At 45.3% G+C, this 24,850-nt stretch overlaps 2 protein-coding genes across 8 annotated transcripts in view; one reads left to right on the top strand and one right to left on the bottom strand.

Moving 5' to 3' along the window:
• Window positions 1–666: 666 nt before the first annotated feature.
• On the top strand, window positions 667–5,195 carry hadh (hydroxyacyl-CoA dehydrogenase). 2 transcript variants are annotated; one of them, XM_071517286.1, is made up of 8 exons: window positions 667–834; window positions 1,807–1,935; window positions 2,051–2,208; window positions 3,041–3,167; window positions 3,625–3,714; window positions 3,834–3,906; window positions 4,380–4,583; window positions 4,804–5,195. In XM_071517286.1, the coding sequence occupies exons 1-8, from the start codon at window positions 718–720 to the stop codon at window positions 4,920–4,922; spliced, it is 1,017 nt and encodes a 338-aa protein (XP_071373387.1). In that variant the 5' UTR covers window positions 667–717; the 3' UTR covers window positions 4,923–5,195. The 2 variants fall into 2 exon arrangements, with proteins under 2 accessions (XP_071373387.1, XP_071373388.1); XM_071517287.1 differs by having other exon boundaries at window positions 670–834; window positions 4,467–4,583.
• Window positions 5,196–6,174: 979 nt separating this feature from the next.
• Window positions 6,175–24,850, bottom strand: part of lef1 (lymphoid enhancer-binding factor 1) — a 40,207-nt gene continuing 21,531 nt past the window's right edge. Inside the window, exons 4-11 of one of the 6 annotated variants that reach the window (XM_071517272.1) lie at window positions 24,000–24,135; window positions 21,080–21,170; window positions 19,757–19,876; window positions 18,768–18,930; window positions 17,834–17,941; window positions 15,958–16,006; window positions 15,228–15,269; window positions 6,175–7,724 (exon numbers count right to left, since the gene is read on the bottom strand). In XM_071517272.1, the coding sequence (XP_071373373.1) occupies window positions 15,235–15,269; window positions 15,958–16,006; window positions 17,834–17,941; window positions 18,768–18,930; window positions 19,757–19,876; window positions 21,080–21,170; window positions 24,000–24,135 (702 nt within the window). In that variant the 3' untranslated portion in view covers window positions 6,175–7,724; window positions 15,228–15,234. Of the gene's footprint in view, window positions 7,725–15,227; window positions 15,270–15,957; window positions 16,007–17,833; window positions 17,942–18,767; window positions 18,940–19,756; window positions 19,877–21,079; window positions 21,171–23,999; window positions 24,136–24,850 lie in introns of all 6 variants that reach the window. The other 5 variants (XM_071517267.1, XM_071517268.1, XM_071517271.1 and 2 more) reach the window with 5 other exon arrangements.

Below are 24,850 nucleotides of genomic sequence, written 5' to 3'. Positions count from 1 at the left end.
GCTGCAGTAAGTGTGTTAAATGGAATGGAGAATTTATACTTATTATTTAAAAAAACTAATTGGTATATCAGCAAGAGATAATGAAAGCTAAAAATCCGATATAAACCTAATTTAAATAGGTCAGTGTTGTTCCTATGATCTTGGACAGTTCAGGCTAGATTTGTGAACAGGGACCCAGTCTGTGAATCACAGTCACATCAAAGCTAGAACAGGAGCTGACTGCAATTTGGGACTTTCTGGACCGGCCCAATGACAATTAATGGGAGAGATTACTGCACCCAAAGTGAACGATTGGGTTGTTCAAGCTCAGGTGCTTATTTACTGAAATATATTCTGAATGATTTAATATTATATTATATTGAAACATCACATTGTGTTTAAGATACATACATCTCCATTGTAACTAATAGAATTCTGTAGCATTTTTGTAGCATTTTCAATAGAAAGTAACAAAGCACTTGAGTCTTTTCAGTGAGGTATTCTTACATGAACAATCCACCAGACAAGTCAACTTCCTTTGACTTGAGTAAAAATTAATTCAAGCAACAGTGCTTCTATATGAGTCAATCATTTAAGTATTCTTTCAACGTGTAATATTGTCCTGTAAAACTGTGTGAAAGGTCGCGGAATCGTCTGCGGTACCATGTGACCGCCGACCTTCTGCTTCTTCCGCCGTGCCCCTCTCTCTCTTGCAGCAGTGGTAGCAGCAGGTTAACCATGGCTTTCTTCACCCACCATATCTCCCGAGGTCTCTCGTCTTCAGCAGTCAGAAATGCAGTTATAAAGCATGTAACGATCATCGGAGGCGGACAGATGGGTGCAGGTATTGCACAGGTAATTTCCTCTGTACGCTAAGTAGCTACTTCAACATTAGCTAACGTTAGCTAACAACATGCCCAAATCAGGCACAGTGCTTGAAATACAGTGACACTGGCCAACGACGCGTTTGTTGACCTTTATACACTTGAATTTGGAAAAACGAAAAACTAGCTTGTGTTAAATATGTTCACAACTTTACATATGTTTGCTTTGGAAATGTGGTTAGCTAACGTTAACTTAGCCGGCGCTACACTTGTAAATACACACTCGACACACTGACCCTGCTGTAGATGTGCACTTCAGCAAGTGAATGTGTCCGTACAGTCTTTGACAGATAATTAAGAGTGCTTCACGTGAAAATACAGTTTAATAAAAAACAACATTTTGTATATTATGAAGTCGCGATAGTTAAAAAAGTTATTTGAGCGCTTGGAACAACTGTTTCCTGAAGTTAGGAACCGGTGAAACAAGGTTACCGTATATCAAATGACACTTCCCTGGAACTGCCCCGTTGATAATAAGTTAGACGCTGTGGCTTTGTGGACTCACATAAATCTTTGTTTATTTGTGCCTTTATATCAAAATAAAATGTTATTTTATTACATTTCTGATATGTACCAGAAACTGTGCCCATATAACGCCTTCACTCTCAGTCTGCTGAGACTCATTCTGCGTGTTTGGTCTCCCATACACTGTTATGGAGCATTTGGTCTAACGATGACATCTAACGTTTTAGGTCCTTATATTGTGCATGGATGTTCTTTAGCCATTTGGGACAGTGAAGGCAGCCATCGTCATCTGCTGTATAAACCCCATATGAGCACCAATCACATGTAAAGATCTAAAGAAAAGTAAAGCTTCAGCTAGAATTGTGGCTAACCAAATACAAGCAAAGATCAATCGCTGTTGCCTAGTCTGACCCAGCTCAGCACCACTACCATTTACTGCTGTATTCATACTTATCTTGGACCAATTTGTTTTTGCAAGGTTGCTGCATCAACTGGCCACTCGGTGACGCTGGTGGACACATCTGAGGACATCCTGAACAAAGCTGTCAAGGGAATCGAAGGGAGCTTGAAAAGAGTGGTGAAGAAGAAGTTTGCTGATAAGCCAGAGGTTAGACATGCTGCATCATAACACAGTAGATCACCATGTATACAAGAGGAAATAACAGATAACCATGTGTATGAGAGTGAAATGTGTGTCATTAATGTTGCACGGTTTGTTTCAGGCAGGTGTAGAGTTCATCCAGAAAGTCTTGCAGAATGTGTCAACCTCAACAGATGCAACATCTGCAGTGCAGAGCACAGATCTTGTGCTGGAGGCCATTGTGGAAAATCTCAAAATCAAACAGGATCTCTTTGGTGGTCTTGACAAAGTGGCACCAGCGTAAGCACTGTCCTGTTTCTCTTACCTGTACTTTTCTGGCTGCATGCGTTAGATTAGCACCTAATGCAACGACAGTATAGGAAAATAAATGTGCAGCTAACAGGTTCAGGGCTATACTATACTTTGGGTCATATCTGCTAATCTGGCTAATTTTTTATTTACTAATTTAACATCTGGTCTAGTGTTTGGTTGAAATGAAACCCTGCATACTGTCGGCCCTTGATGGCACATGGTTGCCCCTCCCTGTCCTAGGACTACAGTAGCTTAACTGTCTCTAATCAGTTTTAGTGATTTTATTGTTTGTATAAATCGGCATTTTTTGGTTGGGTAGATTTACAGTTGCAACCTGCATGTAAATGTGGTCAATAATCCTTAAAAAATTCACTTGAAATCCTCATTTCATATAATTGCTATGTGTTTCTTTTACATATTTCACAAAATTACTTTGTCAGCTGTTTATGACCCTGTACTATACAATATTTGTGATGAGAGGCATCACTATGGGGCGAAGTTGCTTGTACTCCTTTGTAATCCTGCAGCTTCAGGCAATGGAAGACACCTCCCCCCTTATTTTTACTGGGGTTTCTGTTGTGTGTGGTCATCTAAAGCATGTTTCTATCTTCTCTTCTCAAAATCCTTTATCTTTTTTTAAGCGTTCTCATGTAAATTCTGATCTGTGCTTGAAGACAGCACATATGGTGTTACTTGGTGACCTTCAAAGAACACTGAAAAAAGCATTAAGAGGCACCTGCCTATTGATGTTATTAGCTGGTGTCCGACTGTCCATTGTGTGTGTTGCTTACTGTCTGTTTTGGTGTTTCTCCTGTTTTAGACACACCATCTTTGCCAGCAACACATCCTCCCTGCCCATCACTGACATAGCCAGCTCCACCAACAGACTGGACAGATTTGGCGGCCTTCACTTCTTTAACCCAGTCCCCATGATGAAGCTCGTAGAGGTAGGGCCGCTCCTAAAACTTTAGACAGCTGGCTTTCACTGTCATTATCTATGCATTAAGGCTGCGTTACAAGGCCACCCCAGATACTATTACTGTATTCACTAAAAACAAGTTCCAAAAGAAGGGATTTATAAGAGATTTATAAGATACACCTACCGGTTGTTCTTTCCAAAGGGACAAATGGGGAATAAACAAATCAGAAAATGGGGAGTAAAATTTAAAGCCGGTTGTGGGAGAGCACAGATGTGAGGTGTTCCCTTACAGGGGCACTGGGTTAGCAAGCACAGTACAAGTCAACCTCTTTCCATCTAACAAGGTGCCACCAAGGATGAAGCACCAAACTAAATAGGAATCCAACCTCCATGTGCAAAGTTAGGGTTATCAGTGCCTACAGTAGTGAAAAAGTGATGCCAGTAACAATCAGTTTCAGAGATACTGAAGTCTGCGTCTTCCACAGGTAATTGGAACTTCAACAACAAGCCAAGAGACTTTTGATTCCCTTCTGAACTTCAGCAAAGCGCTGGGGAAAACACCTGTGTCCTGCAAAGTAAGATTTGCTCTCTGATATTAGTGTTTTTTTGTTATTTTTAGTAGTTCACATTCAGTTGTGTCTGTTAGTTGTTCATTAACAGTACACTCAGCAGCATGTCACACTCCTTTATTCAGGATACTCCTGGGTTCATCGTAAATCGCCTGCTTGTTCCTTACATGATGGAGGCCATCCGGTTGCACGAGAGAGGTATGCATACTTATGTGACCACCATTAATGTTAATGGTCCCGTATTGTGGAAAACGGGATTTCCTTTGCCTCTTTGATTATAAAGGAGTTGAATGTGCTATCTAAACACTGTGACAGTATCAAAACACACGGTCGCCAACTAAATCCACACAATCCATAGTTGTGAGAGATGCTGGAAATTGAACGAGTAAAAATGGATTGAGAGTGTTTTTGGTACATGACACCACACAAACAGCTTTTAATGGACCTCAAGACATAAAATAAAACACTGGAAAGTGCAGAATGTGGGACCTTTAATGGTAATGGTCAAATTACTGTATTTTGTGTGTTGGCATTACGGATCATAAAAAATTGCCCAGGCCAGAACCAATTGATTTGGGGGTTTTGAGTCGATTAAAATCTCTCTAATGAATCTCAACCTTTATTTGACAGTAGTAGAGCATACTTTCATATTCAAATGCACAATGTCAGAGATTTGAGCCGCTGTCCAACATCCATTACCAACATTTTCAGATTTATTGATTTCTGTAGCAATCCATGGTTGTGTTTGTCTCCCTCAGGCCATGGATCCAAAGAGGACATTGATATTGCCATGAAACTGGGTGCTGGGTATCCCATGGGACCCTTCGAGCTCCTGGACTATGTAGGACTGGACACAGCGAAGTTCATTATGGATGGTGAGTAGGACTTAGTGGAAAAAATGTAGCTCTAGATTTTACCTTTCTCTGGTAAAAGGGAGACAGCCTCTGATTAAGTTTAGACATAGTAGCAAAGAGGAGAGAAAAAAAAAACAACCTAAAACAAATCTCATTTGAATGACTTGACATATTTAAAAAAAAAAAAAAATGAATCCCCATTTTGAGTTATTAATTCCTTTCTGTCATTGCATGTCTTCAGGCTGGAGTGCAATGGATCCTGGCAACCCACTCTTTGGCCAGAGTGAAATGCTAAACAAGTTGGTTGCAGAGGGTAAATATGGTAAGAAAACAGGAGAAGGATTCTACAAGTACAAGTAAATGATCACAGCTCAAATACAGGTGAAGAGTCACTGAGAAACCGATGGAAACTCAGGAAAACAAACCAACCAAGGACTGATAAGAAAATGATCATGGAAAAGTGCTAGATTACTATGACAACACTAATGTCCAACAATGCCAGTAGTTAACCTGTGTGCCTTTAGAAAAAAGGTTGATCTCTGTCTGTCTGAGCATTTTATTCTGGACTTGCGCTCTGTCTGAATGTCATCTTTACATGTACCAAGAGATTGATTAAATTGATTTTTCAAAATGCTTCGTGTCTGTTCTCATGGCAGTGTTTCATGTGAATGGTGTCGAATGCAGCTGTGGATACACAAGTAAAGACCGGGGTCTTGTTTATGAAATTTGTACTTGTACTTAAAAAAATGTCTTTCAATTAACATATCTATTAGCATCAATCCACTTTTCAAATTTGGAGACAACTTAAAAAGAAATGAACATATGAGATATAAACTGTTTTTTGTGATGTCATGCAAATAAAAAAAAACTCAATGTTTAGATGGAAGAGAGAAGTTACATAGGAGCCTTTTCATGAAAAAAGCCTGAAGCATTTCCCTCAGTTTTCAATAATTGTGCCACACTAGTCAGTAGTGCAGATTGTAATGTTAATAGTTATGAGCCATTTACCATTTGCTTTTATAAAGCAACACACACTGGATTTTCACCCTTCCCAATTAGCACTGCCAACCTTCCTGTTAACCCAGTTCCTGCATGCTTCACGCAGGAACACAAGGTGGTGCTGTTTTCCTTGAAATGGGAGCTATGAGAGGCAGTTCAGAGCCGGCTATTAATAGAATTTCCCTTTGATGTTGGCCCTTTCATTAGGAATGTTATGTTTACTTCGAAAATGTAATTTTAACCTTGAGAGTACTAAGTAGTTGTAGAATTTAAAGTTTCTAGTTACCTGACAAATAATCTTTATTTTGGAGGGACTTGGGGGAAGAGATGCATCTTCCCTCGAAATGAAATCATTTCCCATTTGAAGGGTTTATATACTGAAAGATGATTTAGGTTTCCCTTTTCATTATCATTGCAATGATGCTGTATGAATGTAGCCCCAGGCATTGCATGCTTTTTGAGTTTTAATTGCTGGTCCATTTTTTTTAAGCTTTTTGAAGTTTCCCTAAAGATTAAAACATGTTACTTTCAATGTATGTTACTTGATTAGTAGTTCCTTAGACTACCAATAAATGGTAATGCTACCTAGAGCTGCCTATGGAGACCTACTACGATACCTCAAGGATGACACACAAATCGTTCTATCTGGCACTGATATTTCTCATCTGTCCACCACACAACAAGTTATCAAATGAGCCAATGATGCCTTTTTATTTTTCTTTAAAAAACAAAAAACATGTTGAAACAGTTCAAATATGACCACTTGGGAAGCAAAGTGCTATACCAAGATGACAGTGACCCAAAATATAATAAAGAATAAAAAAAGGAATTCATCAAGTAATACTAAAATAGAGCATTAAAATCAATAAAATGTTACAGAGATGCTTGCATGGAATAAACAACATGGCTAAAGACCACACTATTAGCTACCAGAGAGAAAAGACGAAGGTCCATTGCAATAAAAGAAAGACTGCCAAGTGCTGGGGTAAATATATATATCTGCTTCATTTGTCATGTTTTAGAACAATAAAATATAGGCCTCTGAGCTATCACTCTCGCCTTTGTCCTAATGTTGCCTGCAAAAATACCAAGAAAATTGACATATCCTGACAGTTTTAAAAAGTACACATACTGAGCATTATTTTACATCTGAGCAAGACTCGAGGTCACTATTTGTTACAAATAGTTATCAAAAGAAGCCTTAATTTTCAATTTTCTGCAAGACGCTTCAACAAGAAAAATGGCTTTCCTGTGTCCAAAGCTTATTTTCATATATACCACTATATAAAAAAAAAAATATATAAAAAAAAACAAAAAAACAATCACTAAAATATACACAGAGAAATTGAAACAAGAGTTCAAGATACAAAAAAGCATTCAAAATTAAATTCAGTCTAAAATGAAAAGCAAATCAAAATGTTGATCCTTTTTTGCACCAACTGGTCATCAAAGAACTAAATGGCGTCTTGAGGACGTTTCTTAGACAAGATGAGATCCCTCCATCTTCCTTTAGTGCAGTCTAAAAGAGGTGTTTGGTCGGGTGAAACCCCAAACGGTCTCAAATCCAGTGAGAGAGAGAAGGGGGGAGGTGTTGAGGGGGGTGAACCTAGGCCTAGTAAACTATACAAAGGAACTGAGGTGACAAATAACTTAGAATAACTTAGGAACGGGTGTTTTCGAGTGTTTGGGTGGTACAGGGTAGAGGTTTTACTTGTGCGCTTGTCAAAATTGCTGCTGTTTTTCAGTGCAGTGCCTTGGATTGCAATAAAGCTGATTGTAAGGAAAACTGACAAAACACAGACGTCAAATTCATGTTTTCTGTTGGGGGTGGGGGGGTGGGGGGTTGTGAGAAACGTTGGCTGCGTGAGGGTGCTCTTTCTAATAATGATTGTCTGTTCAGTTCAGTTCAGTGTCTCTACAGCAGGTGCCTTCAAGGGAGGAAGGGAGTAGAGTCAAACACAGTGAGGTGTTTTTGGTGGTGGTGGTGCTGTGAATGTGTATCGAAGGGGGGGTGGGGGTGGGGGGGGGGGATCCTCTGAGAACTGGAGGCTTAGGTTTGGAGATTTAAGGGTCTTCATGGAATCTAACAGGCCTCCATCTCTAGCAGAGGGCCGGTAGCTGCTGCCTTCGCTTTGCATGTGGAGAAATTAGTCCGTTTTCCTCCTGCAAGAACAAAGCCAGAGAGAAAGAAAAACAAAGACAGTTGAATCTAAAGCACAACTAGAATGAAACGAGTGCATCTGCACGGAGAAAAGGCTGCTCTGTTGACAGTCCCTCATCACTGGGGAAAAAAAAGAGGTCAAATTAGACACACACACACACACACAGCAACAAACCCACGCCAAAACACTGGTCACACGAACCAAAACCAGACAGACAGACATATCCTACATGACTCAGTGTGACTCGGAAGTAGCTCACAGTGCAAGCCTGGCTTTCCAGTCAATAGGGAGGTCATATTTTCTGTGATCATCATCTATATATATTCAATAAATGTTTTCAGAGTGTTTCAGCTGATTGAACGGCAGCCTGTGGAGCCGTGGTAGCAGCACCGGGCCAACTGAACGGAGCAGTGAAGTACAGGAGGTTATAGGTCAGTGGCAGGATGTGGGCTGGCCGGCTTTGATCTAGTTTAACATGGGGGTTGCCGTGACCCAGCTGGCAGCGCTACGCTCCTCTCTGCCCTCGTCTGACTCATGCCTCCTCTCACTCTCTCAAGGCAAGCAATCACCCAATTGCCGAGCTTCTGGTTGACATTTAGGCTCCCGCTGCGGGTGGGCGAGGGGGAAAACTAAGAACAGAAAATAATCTCCTGTCCCTTTTTCACATAGGAGGATCACTGCGTTGACCTGGTTGGCTAGAGTACCACGGTTCACATTACCTGACCTAATACAGTTCTACAGGCTGAAACTGCGGTGCGAAAAGGTTATCCCACTGCTCAATCCACTTCACAGGACCCTCGTGAAATTGGCCCCGTTCACAAACAGGGAAATTGTTTGTCAAACCACAAAAGTTCCTCCCCTCCCTCCCCCCCCGCGTGATCTGGTCCTGAGCTAACATAACAGAGTTAGCTTCAGTTATCGACGAGCCAAAGAGAGTTATTTTAGACCGAGCATCAAATAGAATCTGTGATCAAAGTGGAGAGGCAGAGACAGAGGTGGATGGGTGCCTCCTGTGACTAAAAGATGGATGTTTTGTGAAGAGGAAAAAAAAGGGGAAGGGGGGGGGGGGGGGGGGTATTAGTCGGCTACTCCCTAGTGGTGAAGCCCAGAGTGTGTTTTTGTAGGAGAGAAGTCAGCTGAGCCCTGCTAGACACTCCATCCCAACGCTCAAAAGTCTTACACACACACACACACACACACACACACACACACACACACACACACACACACACACACACATACACCACCCTCCAGACTGCTTTACCACATGTGGATAAAAGGGAACAGGATAGAGGCCACCTTTCCCAAGGAGAGCTGACCCTGAGCTGCACAGAGGAGAAGCTGAGAGCAGCACAGCACACACAGAGAGGGAGAGAGAGAGGGAGAGAGAGAGAGAGAGAGAGAGAGAAGGAGCCCCTGTCGCTTTTATTTACCTCCGCCGCCCTCCCTCTTTTCATCCCAGGATCTCAAAGCGGGCCCGCACGCCCGGCACTGCACCCCGTTTCCTGGGGAGCATTTTTCCTTCCCCCGCCGCAGACATGAAAAGCACTGGCCTTCCTGCCTGGGGAAGAGGCCTGAGGGGCTGCGGGTGAGTAGTGTGTGTGTGTGTGTGTGTGTGTGCGTGCAAGTTTCAGAGAGAGTTGGTGGTAACGGCCGGGGTGTGTGCTGTGTGGCGGTTGGTTGTAGGGGGCACCGGGCCAGCGCTTCACAAGGTCCGCCCGACACACAAACACTGGGATTCAGGAGCAACTTGACCCCTCCTCTCCCTAACCTCCCTCCATCTCCTCCTCCTCCCCCCACATTAGTGCTCAGGAATGCCGGCTGGACCTTTTTGCAGGAAATGAAACGCTCCTCTGTTCAGAGGGCTAGAGAAGGTTGACTCCCCCCCCCACTCTTCCCTCTCTCTCTCTCTCTCTCTCCAATTCCTTTGCCTCTACGAGATGGAGGGAGGAAGGGAGGGGGGAAAGAGAGTCCGACAAGCTCTCGCCCAGCTTTTGAAGTGTGGGAGGTTAAGATAACTGGCACGGCCTCGCGTCTCAATCGCTGCTTTCACCTCCCAGGCCAAATCAAAGCACCCGCAGCCACCCCCCCCACCCCCCCACCCCCCCACCTCCTCAACGCCCTCCCTACACAGAGCTCTGGGGTTTCTTTTGGTGCCATTAAAAAGGAAAACACCGCCGACAAATTACTCTAAAAATAAGCCAAGTGGAGAGAGGTGTCTCCAGCACAGGCTGAGGTGTAGACTTTACCATGGCAGAGGAGAGAGGGGAGATTTGGAAGACAGAAGGAGAGGGGAAAGACTGAGAGGAGACGGGTTGAGAAATAAAAAGCAATAGTTGTGCAAGAGAAGAAAGGATGCGAGTTGGCTTTAGGTGCTGAGATGGTTGCCTTTCTTTCTTTTATTTCGATCTGAGATGTAGTAATAAACTAGGTGCCAAACCTTTTTCGCATCATTCACTGAGTTCATTTCAGCCTGGCGCAGACGAAAATAACTGGAAGGTCTAGCAAGGAAAAGTGCGGACATTTAGATTAGAGGCCGGTGCAGTGGCCTGTCTTGGCAAGTGACCTTGGCCTGGATAGTACAGCTGGCTTTGGCGACACCTTCCAAAGCAGTCTCCGCTCTATAAAACTGTGGTAGTGCTGCTCCGAAGGACACAAGGGAAAAAAAAAAAAAAAACGGGGTATGAACGGGGTAATAAAAAAAGCACCTGGAAGAGAAAGCAGTGTTTTAAACAAACTGCTTTGTTCTGTCAGCACTTTCTTCGGCTCAGAGACATTGAACATAAAAAGCACCCCCTCCACCCCCTAAATAGAAAAGGCTTTGAAAATGTTAACCTCCAACCAAGAGGCAGGCTCAGGGATTTTGTATCTTTTCTATAGGGGCTATCAAAAACTGACAACTCAGTCACACAGGACTCAAAAAGTACCAAAAGGGTAAAGAGAAGAGGAGAATGGAAGATGGTGTCTGTGCACAATATTGGAGAGCAGGGAAGGGTGGGGCTTGGCTGTGGTCGAAAGGGGAAAGGGGAGGGGGAGCCACCAAAACCCCAAACCTCAGGCATGTGTGGGTGAGACTGGGGGAGGACAGGAGGGTCTAGGAGCAAGGGGGGAAGAGTGTGGGGCTGGTGGGAAGGGGGGTATGGTGGGGGGGGGGGGGGGTGTTGCCCACATCTGAGGCGGCATCGCTGGGGGCCCGGGCAGCTGAAGTCTGGCCAAGTGCCGTGTGCCCCCGCACAGCACAGCCTGAGCTGCTGCAGGCCAGGGGGGTGAGGGGGTGGGGGGTGGGGGGTGGGGGGTTGCGGCACGTTCAAAGAGCCTGCACAATGACTGCTCCCTCCGCTGTGGTCTCGCTTCAAAGGCCTCCACCGCCACTCACATTCACCATCAGGATGGAGGAGAGGAGCAGGGAGGAGCAAGAACGAGAGGAAAGGAAGGAGGGGAAAAACAAGGCAGCAGAAGAGAGTGAAGGAGGAGGAGGACGGAGAAAAAGAGAGATGGAGCAGGCTTTGAGGTTTTGCCTTCTTTGACAACGGACAGATTCGCTTAAAAAAAAAAACTCGGGCACATCACAGTGCAGGATTTACAGTAAGATAAAAACAAACACTGCTTCCTTCGGCCTCTCTATCCTCTTCCTGTCTGTGCCACGTGTTACCTGGGGGGCCTTTCATTCAGAGATAAGCATCTCACCATGGGGGCGTTTTATAAGGTCATATATCTCCGCCTCTTCCAAAAGGCTGCAGCGCCTCAAGGTGCCACAGGGGCGAAGTGGGGGGGGGGGGGGGGGGTGGAGAGAGAGAGAGAAAGAGGAAGTGGAGAAGACATCACAAAAAGCCAAGAGACTGGACCCTCATACTGTTACTGCAGCTGGCCAAACCACAACACAATAGGCCCGTGACTCAATCAAAACAAATTTCCAGCCCCAGTCTAAACAATGGAAGCACCATAGGTGCATTTTCTCACATGTAAACATGGGCCTGTAAGAGGTCCTCCCCTCCCCGCTTTTACAGGATTTCTTCAAAAGTTTCAAATGGGGTAGCAAGTCAAAAGTTTAAGTCCAGGATCAGACAAAATTTTTACTGAAAAAGATGGCTACTTCTTAGCTCATACCACACCTGCATACTTCAGTGTTTGACATCCTGCCACCCTCTGGAAGTCCATATACTAAGTTGCTGAGAGGGCTATTTTTCTTTACAGAGCAGGCTTTGTGGGGGTGAGAGCAGTAGGGGAGTGAGAGGACTATGGGGGGAGAACATTTCCGTTTCTATTTCCTACCCACGGTAACATTAGCCGGGGCGTCGCTCTGATTTATGCTTAAGCCCCCCCACCGCCTGCCCCCCCAAACTATTTTTTTTGGTGAAGTACAGTTTTAAAAACATCCTCTCATCTCCTGTGAGCCGCTCAGAGCGAGACCCAGAGTGGCTCGCGATCCGGATCCCATCCCCAATTATCCCAGGTCACTAATAAGGCGGGGTGTGGAGGCACTGGGCTGTGCCGCTGTGGCCTAGAGGCATGGCGCCAAATTGAAACGGCTCGGGAAATACAGGCAGACACAGAACCTTGCCTAATTGCAGCTGGAGAGTGTGGCTGGCTGCTTGAGAGAGAGGGGGAGAGGGAGAGAGGGAGAGAGAGAGGGGTACAGAGAGTGATGAGGGTCTGAGAGAGAGAGTGAGAAGATGAGAGGCAAGCCTATAGAGAGAGAGGGGGGGGGGGGGGGAAATGAGGGACAGAGACTGTGAAGGATGAGTGGCAGTGGAGTGAGATTGGGTAAACTCAGAAGTCTCTAGAATAAGAGGGATTTTCTTTTGGCCCTTTCCCTCCCCTCTCTTCTCCCCTCCTCCCCTCCTCGCTCATCAAAGTCTTGACAGCGGACTTCTGCCTGCACACATCAGAGGGAGCAGGGCCAGGGCACGGCAGAGAGAGAGAGAGAGAGAGAGAGAGAGACGGAGATGGATGGAGAGAGTAACCACCAAAGCTCCCGCTCGAACAGCGCTTTCTTTCACGATGTGGGACCAGGACATGTGGTTAGAAATGACCCTGCTGCACCTCAACACACTGACCGGACTGTAATAGCAGTAAAATAACATTTTACCATTGAAAAAGAAAACCAAACATATGGTTGAAAAATGGGACCTCTTGCACAAGAATATGGCGAAATTCACATTACCCTCGTTGAGATATCCATTATCCAACAAAAGGGCACGTTCATAAGAGCTGGAGCTTGATGAGTCACGCACACGTCGAGATTTTATGATGGTTTGCGAGTGTTTGCGACTCCCGTGGCCCTCGCCAGCCAGATTAAAAAGCCACCTTTGTTAGAGTGTCTCCCCCCTGTGAGAGAAATGTGCAGCGGCTGAAAAAAGGAGAAAGCCTAGAGGGCATGTGTGTGTCTCGGCCAGATAACTATCTCAAAGGCTGTGAATCAGTGGGCTTAGTCAGACAAAAGGCTAACAGCAAGGGAGGAAGGGAGAAAGAGAGAAACAAAATAAAGAAGAGCAGGATTCAGAAACAGAGCGAGGCGAGGGAGAATGGAAACGGGGAAACGCGTACACAGGCAGTGTGGATGTAAGAAAAGAGGAATGGGAGGGGAACGGAGGGGAGGAGAGGAAGAGATGGAAACCCTAATTTCACAATGTCAAAGTAATGACTTCTCGGAGTGCTGTGAGACTGTGGTGGGAGCCAGCTGTGTGGCGGGCCCAATGTTTGACATGCTAAAGATAACAAAGAGAACCAACTTTGAGCCATAAAACACTGCTCAACGACTCCTGGTTTGCCTCACAAGCAGAAAAACTCAGCACAAGCCGTAAAATATGTATTATGTCAGTGTATTATTACAATTATCCCTTCATGAAATCTTTACTGCTGTTTTAGTTTCTTATGCTGAATGATCATTACGAATGTACATGCACCATCCAAAACAAAAAAAAAGCATCTAACTGAGCAAATATTCTCAAACTGTTACCATTGTACAAAAAGTGTAACCCTGGTAAAAAAAAAATCTAAAAATGTGTATTCAGAATTAACTAATTAACACATAATATAACAAATTTCCTGTCAGCTTTCTAATGCAGGGGGGAGATAGATGGGATAGAGACTAGGGCAGATGAAAAGAAATAGACAAACAAGTTCATTTAAAGATGTTTTTGGCGTCTACACCAAGCTAACCTCAATCCAGCTCTTTGGGATCTGCATAAATTGAGGGCTTGGGGAGTAGTGGCAGTATCCTCGGTATTATGCATATTAGTTTAAGGCTGTCACTGAGAATCAGCAAGGGTGTCCATCCCGCTGCGGCTAGGCCCTGCTAATTATTGGATCAGAGATAAAGTGCTTTTTAGCGCTCACTCTCTGCGCTTTGAAAACGGGGCTGTGGCGAAAAAAGAAAAGCGGCCCAATTTTGGGTTCAGAGAGAGCCACTGGGTCAGGAATCGATCAAGTGGAAAACCTTTGTCTGGTTGCGGCGATTTCGTCATAAGACCAGATTTGTCACATCTGCCGGCTTTTTGCTGCTGCCGAAAGAGAGCGGAATAACAGGATGCTACCAGACTCACAGGGAGGGAGGAGAGAGAGAGGGAGGGAGGGAGGGAGACACAGAGAGAGAGAGAGAGAGAGAGAGAGAGAGAGAGAGAGAGAGAGAGAGAGAGAGAGAGAGAGAGAGAGAGAGAGAGAGAGAGAGGACACACTGGGGGATGTTGTCCTTAATCTTTCTTCCTTTTGACACATGATGAGAATAGGTGACAATTCAGTGAGCAGTCACAATATATCTTTCAACATATCTTTCATAATGTAAGAAAAAAAAAGACTACAAAGTGCCTTTGTTATCTATTTTAGGTGCACTGGTTCAGATACCATGAAATGTTATTAAGTTATGGCATCTCATTAAGTTCCTGAGCTGCTGAACTCTGCTCTCCTTCACATAGTCAACACATGTAGTCCATATGGGGCTGCTGGGCTGAGAAGGATCTGATATCTTAGCCTGCACCAATAGTAAAAAAAAAAAAAAGAAATGTTCTGGGCAAGCACAACAGTTTTCAAATGTATTATTTAGTCCATGTTTAGAAAACACACAGTGAGTGAGCTGTACAAGTTAAGTAATTTTTCTTTTGTTTGGACAGTTTTCTAACACGTCATGGAACAAAAGCAAACCATACACTGCTGACAGAGCATTTGACCTTTCATCCACTACTCCTCACACAAAAGACCCAACATTGGATTGACCAGTTCAACATACACACACGTATCTACACACACACACACACACACACACACACACACACACACAGAAAATCCAATGCCCATTGTGCTGAGCCCATTGAGCAAACTAGACACACAAAGCACAATCCCTCTTCAGGCCTTAACACCACTGACACAATGACTATGGTGAGGTTAGGGTGGACCTTTTTAGGATTAGTCTGTGAGGACACACTCTCAAGTCAGTGTTTAGCAGTTTAAAGAGACTTGACATATATTGAACAGGACCAGACAGGGAGGGGATAGAGGGTTGTCTTACCATTTTCTCAGATGTACGCCGTTTTCATTCTCTGGCCTGTACCTGCAGAAAATGGCATCTTTTTTAAAAATTTGAGGTTTCTGGACGGCATAGCTCTCAACCGTCCTATATGGCCTATACAGTGTGGCCTATACAGATAGACCAAAAAAAATATACTGACATTTTACTTAAGATATAATTCTCAGTGGATTACAGTTGCAGTGTAGAGAGGGGGCTAAAAGCACAGCTAAACAAGGTCAGCAGAAAGACATACTGTAGTGCAGCAGGCAGACAAATAGTGCAAAGCCCAGAACCGGCAAGGAGTCAAGTAGAATGGACAGACTAATCCCAAAGTAGGTGTAATGTGTGAAGACGGAGATGAGAGAGGAAGGGGACAAACGGATGGAGGGATGTGTACAAAGAAGGCTCCCTAAGAAAACTCACTGAGTGACAATGCTGCCTGCACAGAACCAGCTAAGCAACCCAGTCTACTAAGGCTAGAATGAGGATAGTGGGTCACATTGGTGTGTGTTTATCACAAGCACAAGGCACACCTGCTTCTCGAGTTTGTGACTGTCTAGAGGGAGAAGACTTATTTTTCTTACAGCTTTGTGGCCTGTGTGTTATAGCAGAAATGCAGCAACATACAGAGAAGAAAGAAGACATGTATTCTACGGGAAGACGGTGCTGCTCACAGCCTCGAGATGCGACAGACAGGTAACAGAAGGCACTGAAAGGAGCGGTTGGTTACCTGCGGCCGGTTCCTGGATCTTCTCCCTCTTCCGCTTCTTCTTCTTTCCCTATAAAATATCCAGGTGAACGCATAAAGTGTGGCTCCAGCACTCACTCTCACTAGACCACTCTTATGTCCTGCTGCTGATTGCCATGTTCACTCATCCCCTGCTGGGCATCCGACCAGCATCTCCTGGACTCCGGCCCACTGCAAGTCACCACGCTGAGGGGGGTGGACCAATACTCTACTCTGTTGCTGTTCTACCTTTTCCTCACTTGGTTTGGATAATTACCTTATATCATTGTTGGAATGACTAGTTGTGACTGTGCCAACTGAATAGAGGTGGAGCTTGTAGGAAGTTCAAATGAAGTTACCTTCACTGTTTGGTCTCCAATGCTGCTGCGACCACTCTGTATCAATACTCCTTACCACCACTGTTATGCAGAGCTTTGAAGTCCTTCTAATGACAAACATTAATATGGAGTGCAATTAAAAATGCTCACTGCAATTAGGCTAGTCTAGCTCAATGACTGTGAAGAGCATCACTTTTTCCAGTGAGGTGGTGGGAGTGTGTAAGGATTTATAGCTTATGCTAAATCCCCAGGGGGGAGACTATAGGTATAGATAGCAGCGTAGAGTCGTTCTAGTCAAATATGAGCAGCACTTTGGTTTCCTGCTGCAAAGTCTGCTAATCCACTTATTCATGAGCTAATCTGCCTTCTACTGCTGCGGCAGACAGGGAGAAGAGGGAGAAGGGAGACCAAGTGAGAGTGGGTGAGGGAAACGATGAGGGGGGATACAGAGCAAAACTATGAATGCTGCACGCTCTCTATGCCAGTGTGTACCTATTTTGAGTGTTTCCAAGCATATTGCCTGTATTCAGCGAAAGATTTTGTTTGTGGGAGGGGACACAAAATAGTGCTTACTCCATTATCCAGTGGATGCAGAACTGACTTGTAGGAACTCTTTCACTTTAAACACATTGTTTCCCTTTTTCTTAGTACGCCAAGTAAAAAGTCCTTCCTGTACTGAGCCTTTTTTTTCTACCTGTCAAATAGAGTTGTAGTAAACAAAGCTAGGAATTAAATTGGAACTGGGCTAACTGTCACTAGCTGATGTTGTGTAGTCTTTCACTGTGCTGTGCTTCAGTGGGAGCAGCGGTGTGGAGCTGTCTCCCCCTCAGCGAGGCGTCTTGGCAGCGGAGCGGTGGAGGCAGAAGGAGAGGGATGCCGTCGGTGTCCGAGGGGAGGCAGATAAACACCACAAAGCACTTTGGTGGTGGAGTGAATGTGAGTGCTGGAGCCACACTTTTAATAAAGGCAGGCGCTCTCTCACAATTGCATACACACCGCATGCTCACGAAACAGATTCGGCTATTTCCAAGCATACACACTGTAATATACATGGAAAGCAGACAAACATCTTAAGTACACTAAAAGCCTTCCAAATTCACAAACAAAATGGGCACCTACAGGAGCAAAGGTTGGTGTTGTTGTATGTTGTTATATGTGTAATCCAACCACCTCAACCCCAATCTAACAGTTGCTTTTTACATCCAAAGCTCCACACTGATATGGAACATCAAAGACCAGAATAACCATTACCAGGCACTTTTCAGTCAGTGTCGCAATAATAATGTCCATGATACTACAATCCATTTTTGTGCGGATGGTAATGTGAACAGTGAATCAGAGTGCTATGAATTACACATTAGGCTGAAACAAAGGGTCTATAAATGGACACCATTAGCATGGAGCAGACTAGTGTGAATTAGTGTGTCGTTATTGTGTGCCATTTTAAGAACAAGGCATGCTACGCTGACAAAAACAGACGAGATAAATCAACATACACACACGCACACACACCTCTGCCAATCTGTTCTGTTGATACTTACATAATTGTCTCGGGCAGACCAGCCTGGGTAGAGCTGCATGTGGAGCTGCCGTTCCTTGCGGGCTAACTCATAATACTTAGCTTGCTCTTCCCGAGATAAAGCATGCCACTGTTTCAGTACAAAGGAGATTAGGGAAAAAAAGAAAAAAAAATAGCACACAGTCAATTACTGGCATGCACTTGCATGTTCCCTCCAAAGAGAAGTGTGCTAGTGTTTTGCTCAAAAAAAAAAGAAAAATTCCTTTTCAACTTCCAAACGTTTGGTGTAGAAAAAAGGGGGTAAGAGAGAGACACAGAGTAAGGGGGAAACATGATGAAGAGATTAATATGCACAAGAGTCAGCGAGAGGGAGAAGAGAAGAAAAAAAACTTTGATTTCATATCAAAACACTGGTTCCAATTTAGCAGCGCTTTTTATTCAAACTATGTCAGCGAGCAATTACCCTATGCAGGCCACAAACTAGGCTTTGCTGTGGCTGGCTGCCTCAACCACTAGGCCTATTCGTTAAGGCTTTTAACATGGCTCTGTGGTTCCACTCTTTTCCCAATCCTCAAAAGGAACAAATTTTGTCATTTCCAACCGTGCCATTATCCAGGCATATTTTATTAAAGCCAATTTGATTAAATGTCAGTTAGATAGGCAGCCTGTATCTGTACTGGTGAGAGGGATATAACAGGCTAGGGCAATCATTACGACAATGATCACGACCGGTCCTTCAAAGAGCCTCTATGTTAATAGAAGGAGGATTTTTGTACTTTTTAAACTAATTGGGCCTGGATAGACAGTCCATGCACCCTCTTCAGACATGCAGGTTGGGAATGTGACCTCTTGGCTATTTAGCTCAACCAACAGAGATATACGACAGTGTGCCAGTGAGACCGGGTATAAAGGGTATAAAGGGTATGCTCTGGGTATAGAGGAGCAGTGCGACCTACCCTCCGTCCCAGGATCTGATTGATGGCGGCACTCTCCTTCAGCGTGCACTCGGCGACCACATTGGCACGCATCTCTTTCATGTAGAGCATGAAGGCGTTTAGCGGCTTCTTGATGTGCGGTCTTTTGGGCTCCTGCTCCTTTCTCTGTTCGTGCTGGGGTTTCCTGTCAAAACAATAGTACAAAAAACAACCGGGATGGAGGTAAAGATGAGGAAGAAAAGAATGGCAATAAAACGGGAGAGAAAAAAACAAAAAAGAGCAGGGCAACAGAGGAGGGAAATTGTGGTGGCGCGATGGCGACAGAAGCAGCGAGGGTCTGGTTGCTCTCAGCCAATGGTGAGACTGCGTGAGAGGGGTTGCCACGCCATGGGCCCCTGCCCCAGCCTTTAATCATGTGCAGTTGTACAGTCGCAGCCTTTCAAGCGGAGAGATTACTTCACCAGTAATGGCAACCAAACCTTCTTGTCCACAGCACATTGGCAATCGCTTAGAACCAAATGCTAAAGCTCACACACTCGCACACACTCTGCTCCCGCTCTCGACTCACTTTCTAATAACCATTTTGATACCAATACAGTCTTAGTATGATGATGGCCATGAATAATGGAAATATCAGTGATAACCACTTCAGGGCACTTCCCACTAAATGGGGGATGTGAATTCGGTTCATCCAAGCCCTAATCTCAGACCTGTATCTGTTGCTAGCTAAGTGTGTTGTGATCCCTGAGGCCAAATGAAGCATGGGCCCGTTATCAGTAGAGCACGGGCCCTTGCTGCTTATCTGCTCACATCAAGGGAATGGGAACAAGGCTCTGACAGAGGGGTTTGTTCAGCAATGGCCCACTGTAGTGGCTGAGTGCACAAATACCTGGAAGTATGTGGTCTCAGAATGCCGCCGATAGCCGGGGTGCGGGAGGAGTGCAGGCTTCATCGTTAAAAAGCGTGAGTGAGTGCGTTTGATTAAAAGGTGTTTTGTTTGAGAGACTCACATGTGCATGAGGTCTGTTTCATGCTGGGGCTCGTGTTTGACCTGTGGGTTGACGATGGCCGGGTGGGGGATCCCCGTGGCATGGGGACCTGGGGGGCCGGGCACCATGTGGTGTGAAAACCTGCAATAACAGCACACAGTGTGCAGTTTGATGAACAATAGAGGAGGAAGAAGAGCAAGAGCACTTTTCATGTATGCATGTTATATGTCAAGTAAGGAGAAACACAACAGAATAATGATTGCGCACTTGTTGACAGCACGCACGCACATAAGGCAACAAATCCATGCGCACAGACAATCGCTTGAGTGATGTTTAGAAATGACATTTCAGCCACAACACACAAGATAAAGATGATGCTGAGGGATGGCGTCACTGGCTGTGGTTCCTTGTGTGAGCCTTTGGGGTGAATGCGTCTCTTTGGAGCTCCATTAGCACTGACTGGTGACGAGCTAATGGAGCACTGATCTAATTAACCTCTTTCCCACAACATTATGCTGCAGACAGTAAACAAGACCATGTGCACAGCATCACAAACATCCTGAAAACTCCCTGAAATTCCAAATGTTGACTGATAAGTACGGTTATGTGTGGAATTGCATTTACTCAGTTTCAAGGGAGTGTTTGGTTTTTTCTGTGTGTGTGTGTGTGTATGTGTTGGGGGGGGGGGGGGAGGAGGAAGCACAGGAGGAGAGCATCTGGGCTTGAATCGTCGCCTGATCCTGCACCTCACATATGGATTCACTCACAGTGTGCCTGAAGCGCTGTCTATACCAGCATCACGCTGACAGAGAGAGAGATCGGGGGGGGGGGGGGAGACAGTATGAGCGAGGGAGACACACTTAGGGAAGAGGGAAAAAAGGAAGGAATGGAAGAGACAAGAGTAGCATGAAAAGGGCAGAAAGAAAGAGGGCAAAAGATGGATAAAAAAAAACTACACACACTAAATTAAAAAAAGAGTGTTTTGCAAACATGTAGTGAGGCTGCGAGAGAAGTACTTCCAGAAATCTTTGAAGGGGGTAAGCAGCCATATGGTTATGCGGGGGCACGTATGTGGTGATGTGTGTTTGACATGTGCTGGGCACACAGAGGAGCAGTGTGGCTGAAGCCGCAGCAGCGGCGGCGGCAGGAGGAGGAACAGCCAGAGGCAGACCTCCCCCTCTGCAGGCCGGTGCTGAAGGACCGCCTCGCTCCATTCAGTGCACAAGGCTAGAACAGTGTCAGTAAGAGAGAGTGTGCGTCTGATGGGAAGAGACAGGGTAGTAATTGCTCTGTGTTTACATGAATCAACTGTGCGTGCTATGCCTTTGTTTGCGAGTGACTCACCATCCTAGTGGTGGCGTGATCTGCCCCACTCCTCCAGGAGACAGGGAGTAGAAGTTGGGCATGTCGGGCCCGGGGTGATGCCTCGGCATACCTGCAGAGAAACAATGGTAGACTCCTGTTAGATCCACAAGATCCAGAGATCTTGTACGGTGAACAACAGTGGTGTTTTAAACCTGTTATCAAAAGCACCGTGCTGATTCACACTTTTCTCATCATGCCTAACTACAAGGCATGCGTCTCGACCACACATTATCAACCACTAGAAGAAGGATAATATTTTGCCTCTCCTGCGTGTTTCAGTGTCTTTAAGCTGGTTAATTGAGGCTGTCTCTTTGTGGCACAGGCTGCAGCACTCCCTGTAGAGATGGGATTGACTGGGACTGACTGTCAGTGGATCTTCAGGACTAAGCTCCTCCATCTCTATCTAGACTGCTCCTACTGGGCTTCAAGGTCGAAGGCTCCCCAGTTTGTAAGGAGACGTATCTCGAATTGGGGCAGTGGGATGAGTAAAACTGAACACTGTCTAAAGTCTATAATGACTTCTGTCTTGTTGAAAAATTTAAAATTGTTTGTCCCTTTAAAGCATGACAAGTTATGTTGGAGAGTCTACAGAAATGAGAATTAGAATATATTGTGCACACACAGGCACATGGAATGTGCCTACACATGTGCGTGCATACACACACACACACACACACACACACACAAGAAAAGAGGGCAAATGCCTCCAGATTAGCACCATCTTCTAATCCCTGCTGGAGCCAGGCTTTTCTCCTCTTCTCCCTGCCTCTATCTTTTCTCTTCCTCTTTCTCTCTCCAGGCTGTGGTCTAAAGGGGCCTCCCTCCTCGGAGAGGCCGGGCGAGCGGGGGGCTTATATCTGCAAAGCCAATGTTGCAACGCTGGATTCATAGCGCGCATAGCACTACCCCCTGCCCACTAATCCACCACCTCGCACTCCTTAGGGCCCTCCTAAGGGCAGGAGGGAAGGAGGCAAGGAGCGAGGCAGGGAGGGAGATGGAGAGGGGCTCAGGCGTGTTAACCTTGTCACTCACACCCCTAAGGTGCCTAATTACTCACTCCCCTTTCACACGTTCCCGTCGACACCCAACACCGTTTCACCCTCGCATTTCCTCTCAGAAAACAGGTTAACACCAACCACGTGACTCTCATTGTAAAACCTTGAAATAATCTACATTCAGATTACTGTTCCATTTTAGACTCCCTTATATTTTTTTTGTAAGAAATTACAACGCAAGGTTGAAATGTAAAATGTTCAAAGCCCCTCTACTACTCCCCCTAGCCCCCCCCCCCCCCCGCCCCACTCGACCTTCGGTCCCGCATTGCGGCCCTACGCATATTAAAGCTCATAATGAGAAAATCCATGATTGTTTTTCATAATTAACGAGCAGATCAAAGTCTTGAGCCCACTAAGGAAGGCAGAGCAGCAATTGGTTGATATGAGAGAGAGAGAAAGAGAGAAAGAGATAGGGAGAGAGAGAGATTTCGTTTTCATAAGCATCTTCAGCTTAGCTTTACTGGTATATAGGCGTGAATATGCCTAGGGAGTTCATTTGCAGCTAATTCTTCACCAGATCTCTTGGACATGGATTTACTGTTCTATGGGCTGTGAGTGTGGGGATCAAATATAGAGTGAAAGACTCCCTCCAGGGGCTCCCGCTGCTCTCCAGCATTTGTCACCAGCTCTCATGCTGGATCCCCCAAGGACTGGCAAGACCAACATGAACACTAAACTAAACTGGAGAGCACTGCCTCATAAATTGTACTAGATAACAACAAATTTCTGAAATCTTACCAATCACATTTGTGTGTGTATGTGCGTGCGTATAAGTGCATGCATGTGTACAGCATTTTTATTACTCAGTTCCGTGTCAACATCACTCTTTCCTGCTTCTATTAACAAAATATTCAACAAAATGTGTCTGCTGCGTGATTCTTCTGACATATGTGGAGCACAGTTTCTTTATACGTCTCATTCCCTTCATCTCGTTCGGCTGTGTACTCTTGTGATCAGTTCTACATTGTTATTTATAGCTTGTCCCTCAGAACCTCCCTGCCTCATCAACATCATCGCCTACATCCCGTCTGCTCCCTCTCCTCTTTTTCGACTGGCAGCTGGAGGAGAAGAAAGGCAGGAGAAGAGACAAGGTGCAGGACAGCACTACGGAGGGCCCGTGTCGTTTCACATTCGTGAGAAGCTGCCAGATACTCCATCTGCGTGGGGCCGAGAAGCCCGTCCAACCTGCTGAAGAGCTCCTCTGGAGCTGTCAGACTTCGAGCTTGATGTTGTTACTGAGAGACAAAGTGTGCAGAGGAGAGGGCAGCAGAGTTCACCTTAAGAGAAGATAAGAGGGAGACTTTGCTGTGTCCCATTTTGGTTCACTTTTGGGATACTCTATTGATCCATGACAGTGTTGGGTGGTAGGGATGTCATGATACATTCAGCTGACGGTTTAGTTTGATCACGATATTTTGAGGAAAATGTAAATCAATACAGCCTGAAAAAATCCCCAAAAAACAAAAGCAAAAGTGCAAACCATAAACAGGGTGACTTCAGGTTTCTGTCATTAATTATCACCTTTTTAATGCTTTTAATGCAGTTCAACTAAAATTTCAAACCAATTTCATCCACAAATAAGCTGGAAGAGTCAAAAAAAAAAAAAAAGAAATCAGTAAAGTACACATCGGCACAACCAGGCTCAACATCAACACTATGTGGTTAGTTAGTACTATAGCAAGTAGTGTAACAAATTAATGCTCTGAGGGAGTAATAAAAGTACAATATTGCATTTGAAAAGAGTAACAAGAAAAGTATTCCCTCCTACTCACTACGCCACCCTGCTGCCCCACACTTTGCATGCTGTGGTGTTGTGACATGTCCTGCTCCCTGTGCTTGGTCACTACCTTGTTTGTTGCCGGCATCCTGGGGGTGATGTCCAGAGTGTGGTCCGGGGGCGAAGTGCTCATCACTGTACGTGATCAGCGGGGTGAGCGGGTGGACCGCGTGGGACGGCTGCACCACCGGGACCTTGTTGGACTGAGGAAACAAAAAGAAAGGAAGGAGATTTAAAAAACAATATGTGACAATGATACTTAACACATGAGCTTCAACCGCTTTGTTCCCTGCGTAGCCAGTGTGCTGAGCTTTACGGCGCACAGGCCTACTGTGCGGGTGGTCTATTGTGTGGTACAGAGCCTTCTTACAGATGTGGGTGAAGCTTAATGGTATGGTCAAGAGAAAAAAAAATACATTCCCACCATTTATAAATGTCCTCTCTCAGCCCTAGCCTAACACCTCAAAAACTTTGTTTAGTCTAGGTCAGCAAGATCGAACCCCATTCCCTGAAGGTAGCAGGGAAAACAAGTCAAAGAAGTGCATGAACATGTTTGAGACAGCATAAGAGAGAGAGCGGGAGAGAGATGCAAACAGAGCAGCAGCGCATGAGAGCAAGCAAGAGAGATAGAGCGAGAGAGGGAGAGAAAGAGAGACCCACAGGGTAGAGTTAGAGCAGAGGTCTTAGGCGGGAGATCAAAGGCAGTCATTAGCTGGTGAATAAGGGGAGTTCATTACAGAGCAAGAGCCGGGGGAAGGAGGGATGAGGGATGGAGGAGGAGGAGAAGGGGGGTGGTTACGGAGAGAGAGCGAGCGAGCGAGCGAGACAGATGTCTGCAGTGGCACTTAATGCAGGGGTAATCACGTCAACAGTGGCCTGGCCACAGGCCCCCCACTCCTGGGCTGACTCAGAGACCTG

This window comes from Centroberyx affinis, unplaced genomic scaffold, assembly GCF_046629955.1.
Source record: "Centroberyx affinis isolate AG114_WGS23_722 - 3 ecotype Tasmania unplaced genomic scaffold, CSIRO-AGI_Caff_v1 ptg000483l_1, whole genome shotgun sequence".
Classification (NCBI taxonomy): Eukaryota; Metazoa; Chordata; class Actinopteri; order Beryciformes; family Berycidae; genus Centroberyx; species Centroberyx affinis.
Note: the sequence above shows the minus strand (reverse complement) of the source record. Positions and strands in the feature narration are given on the sequence as shown.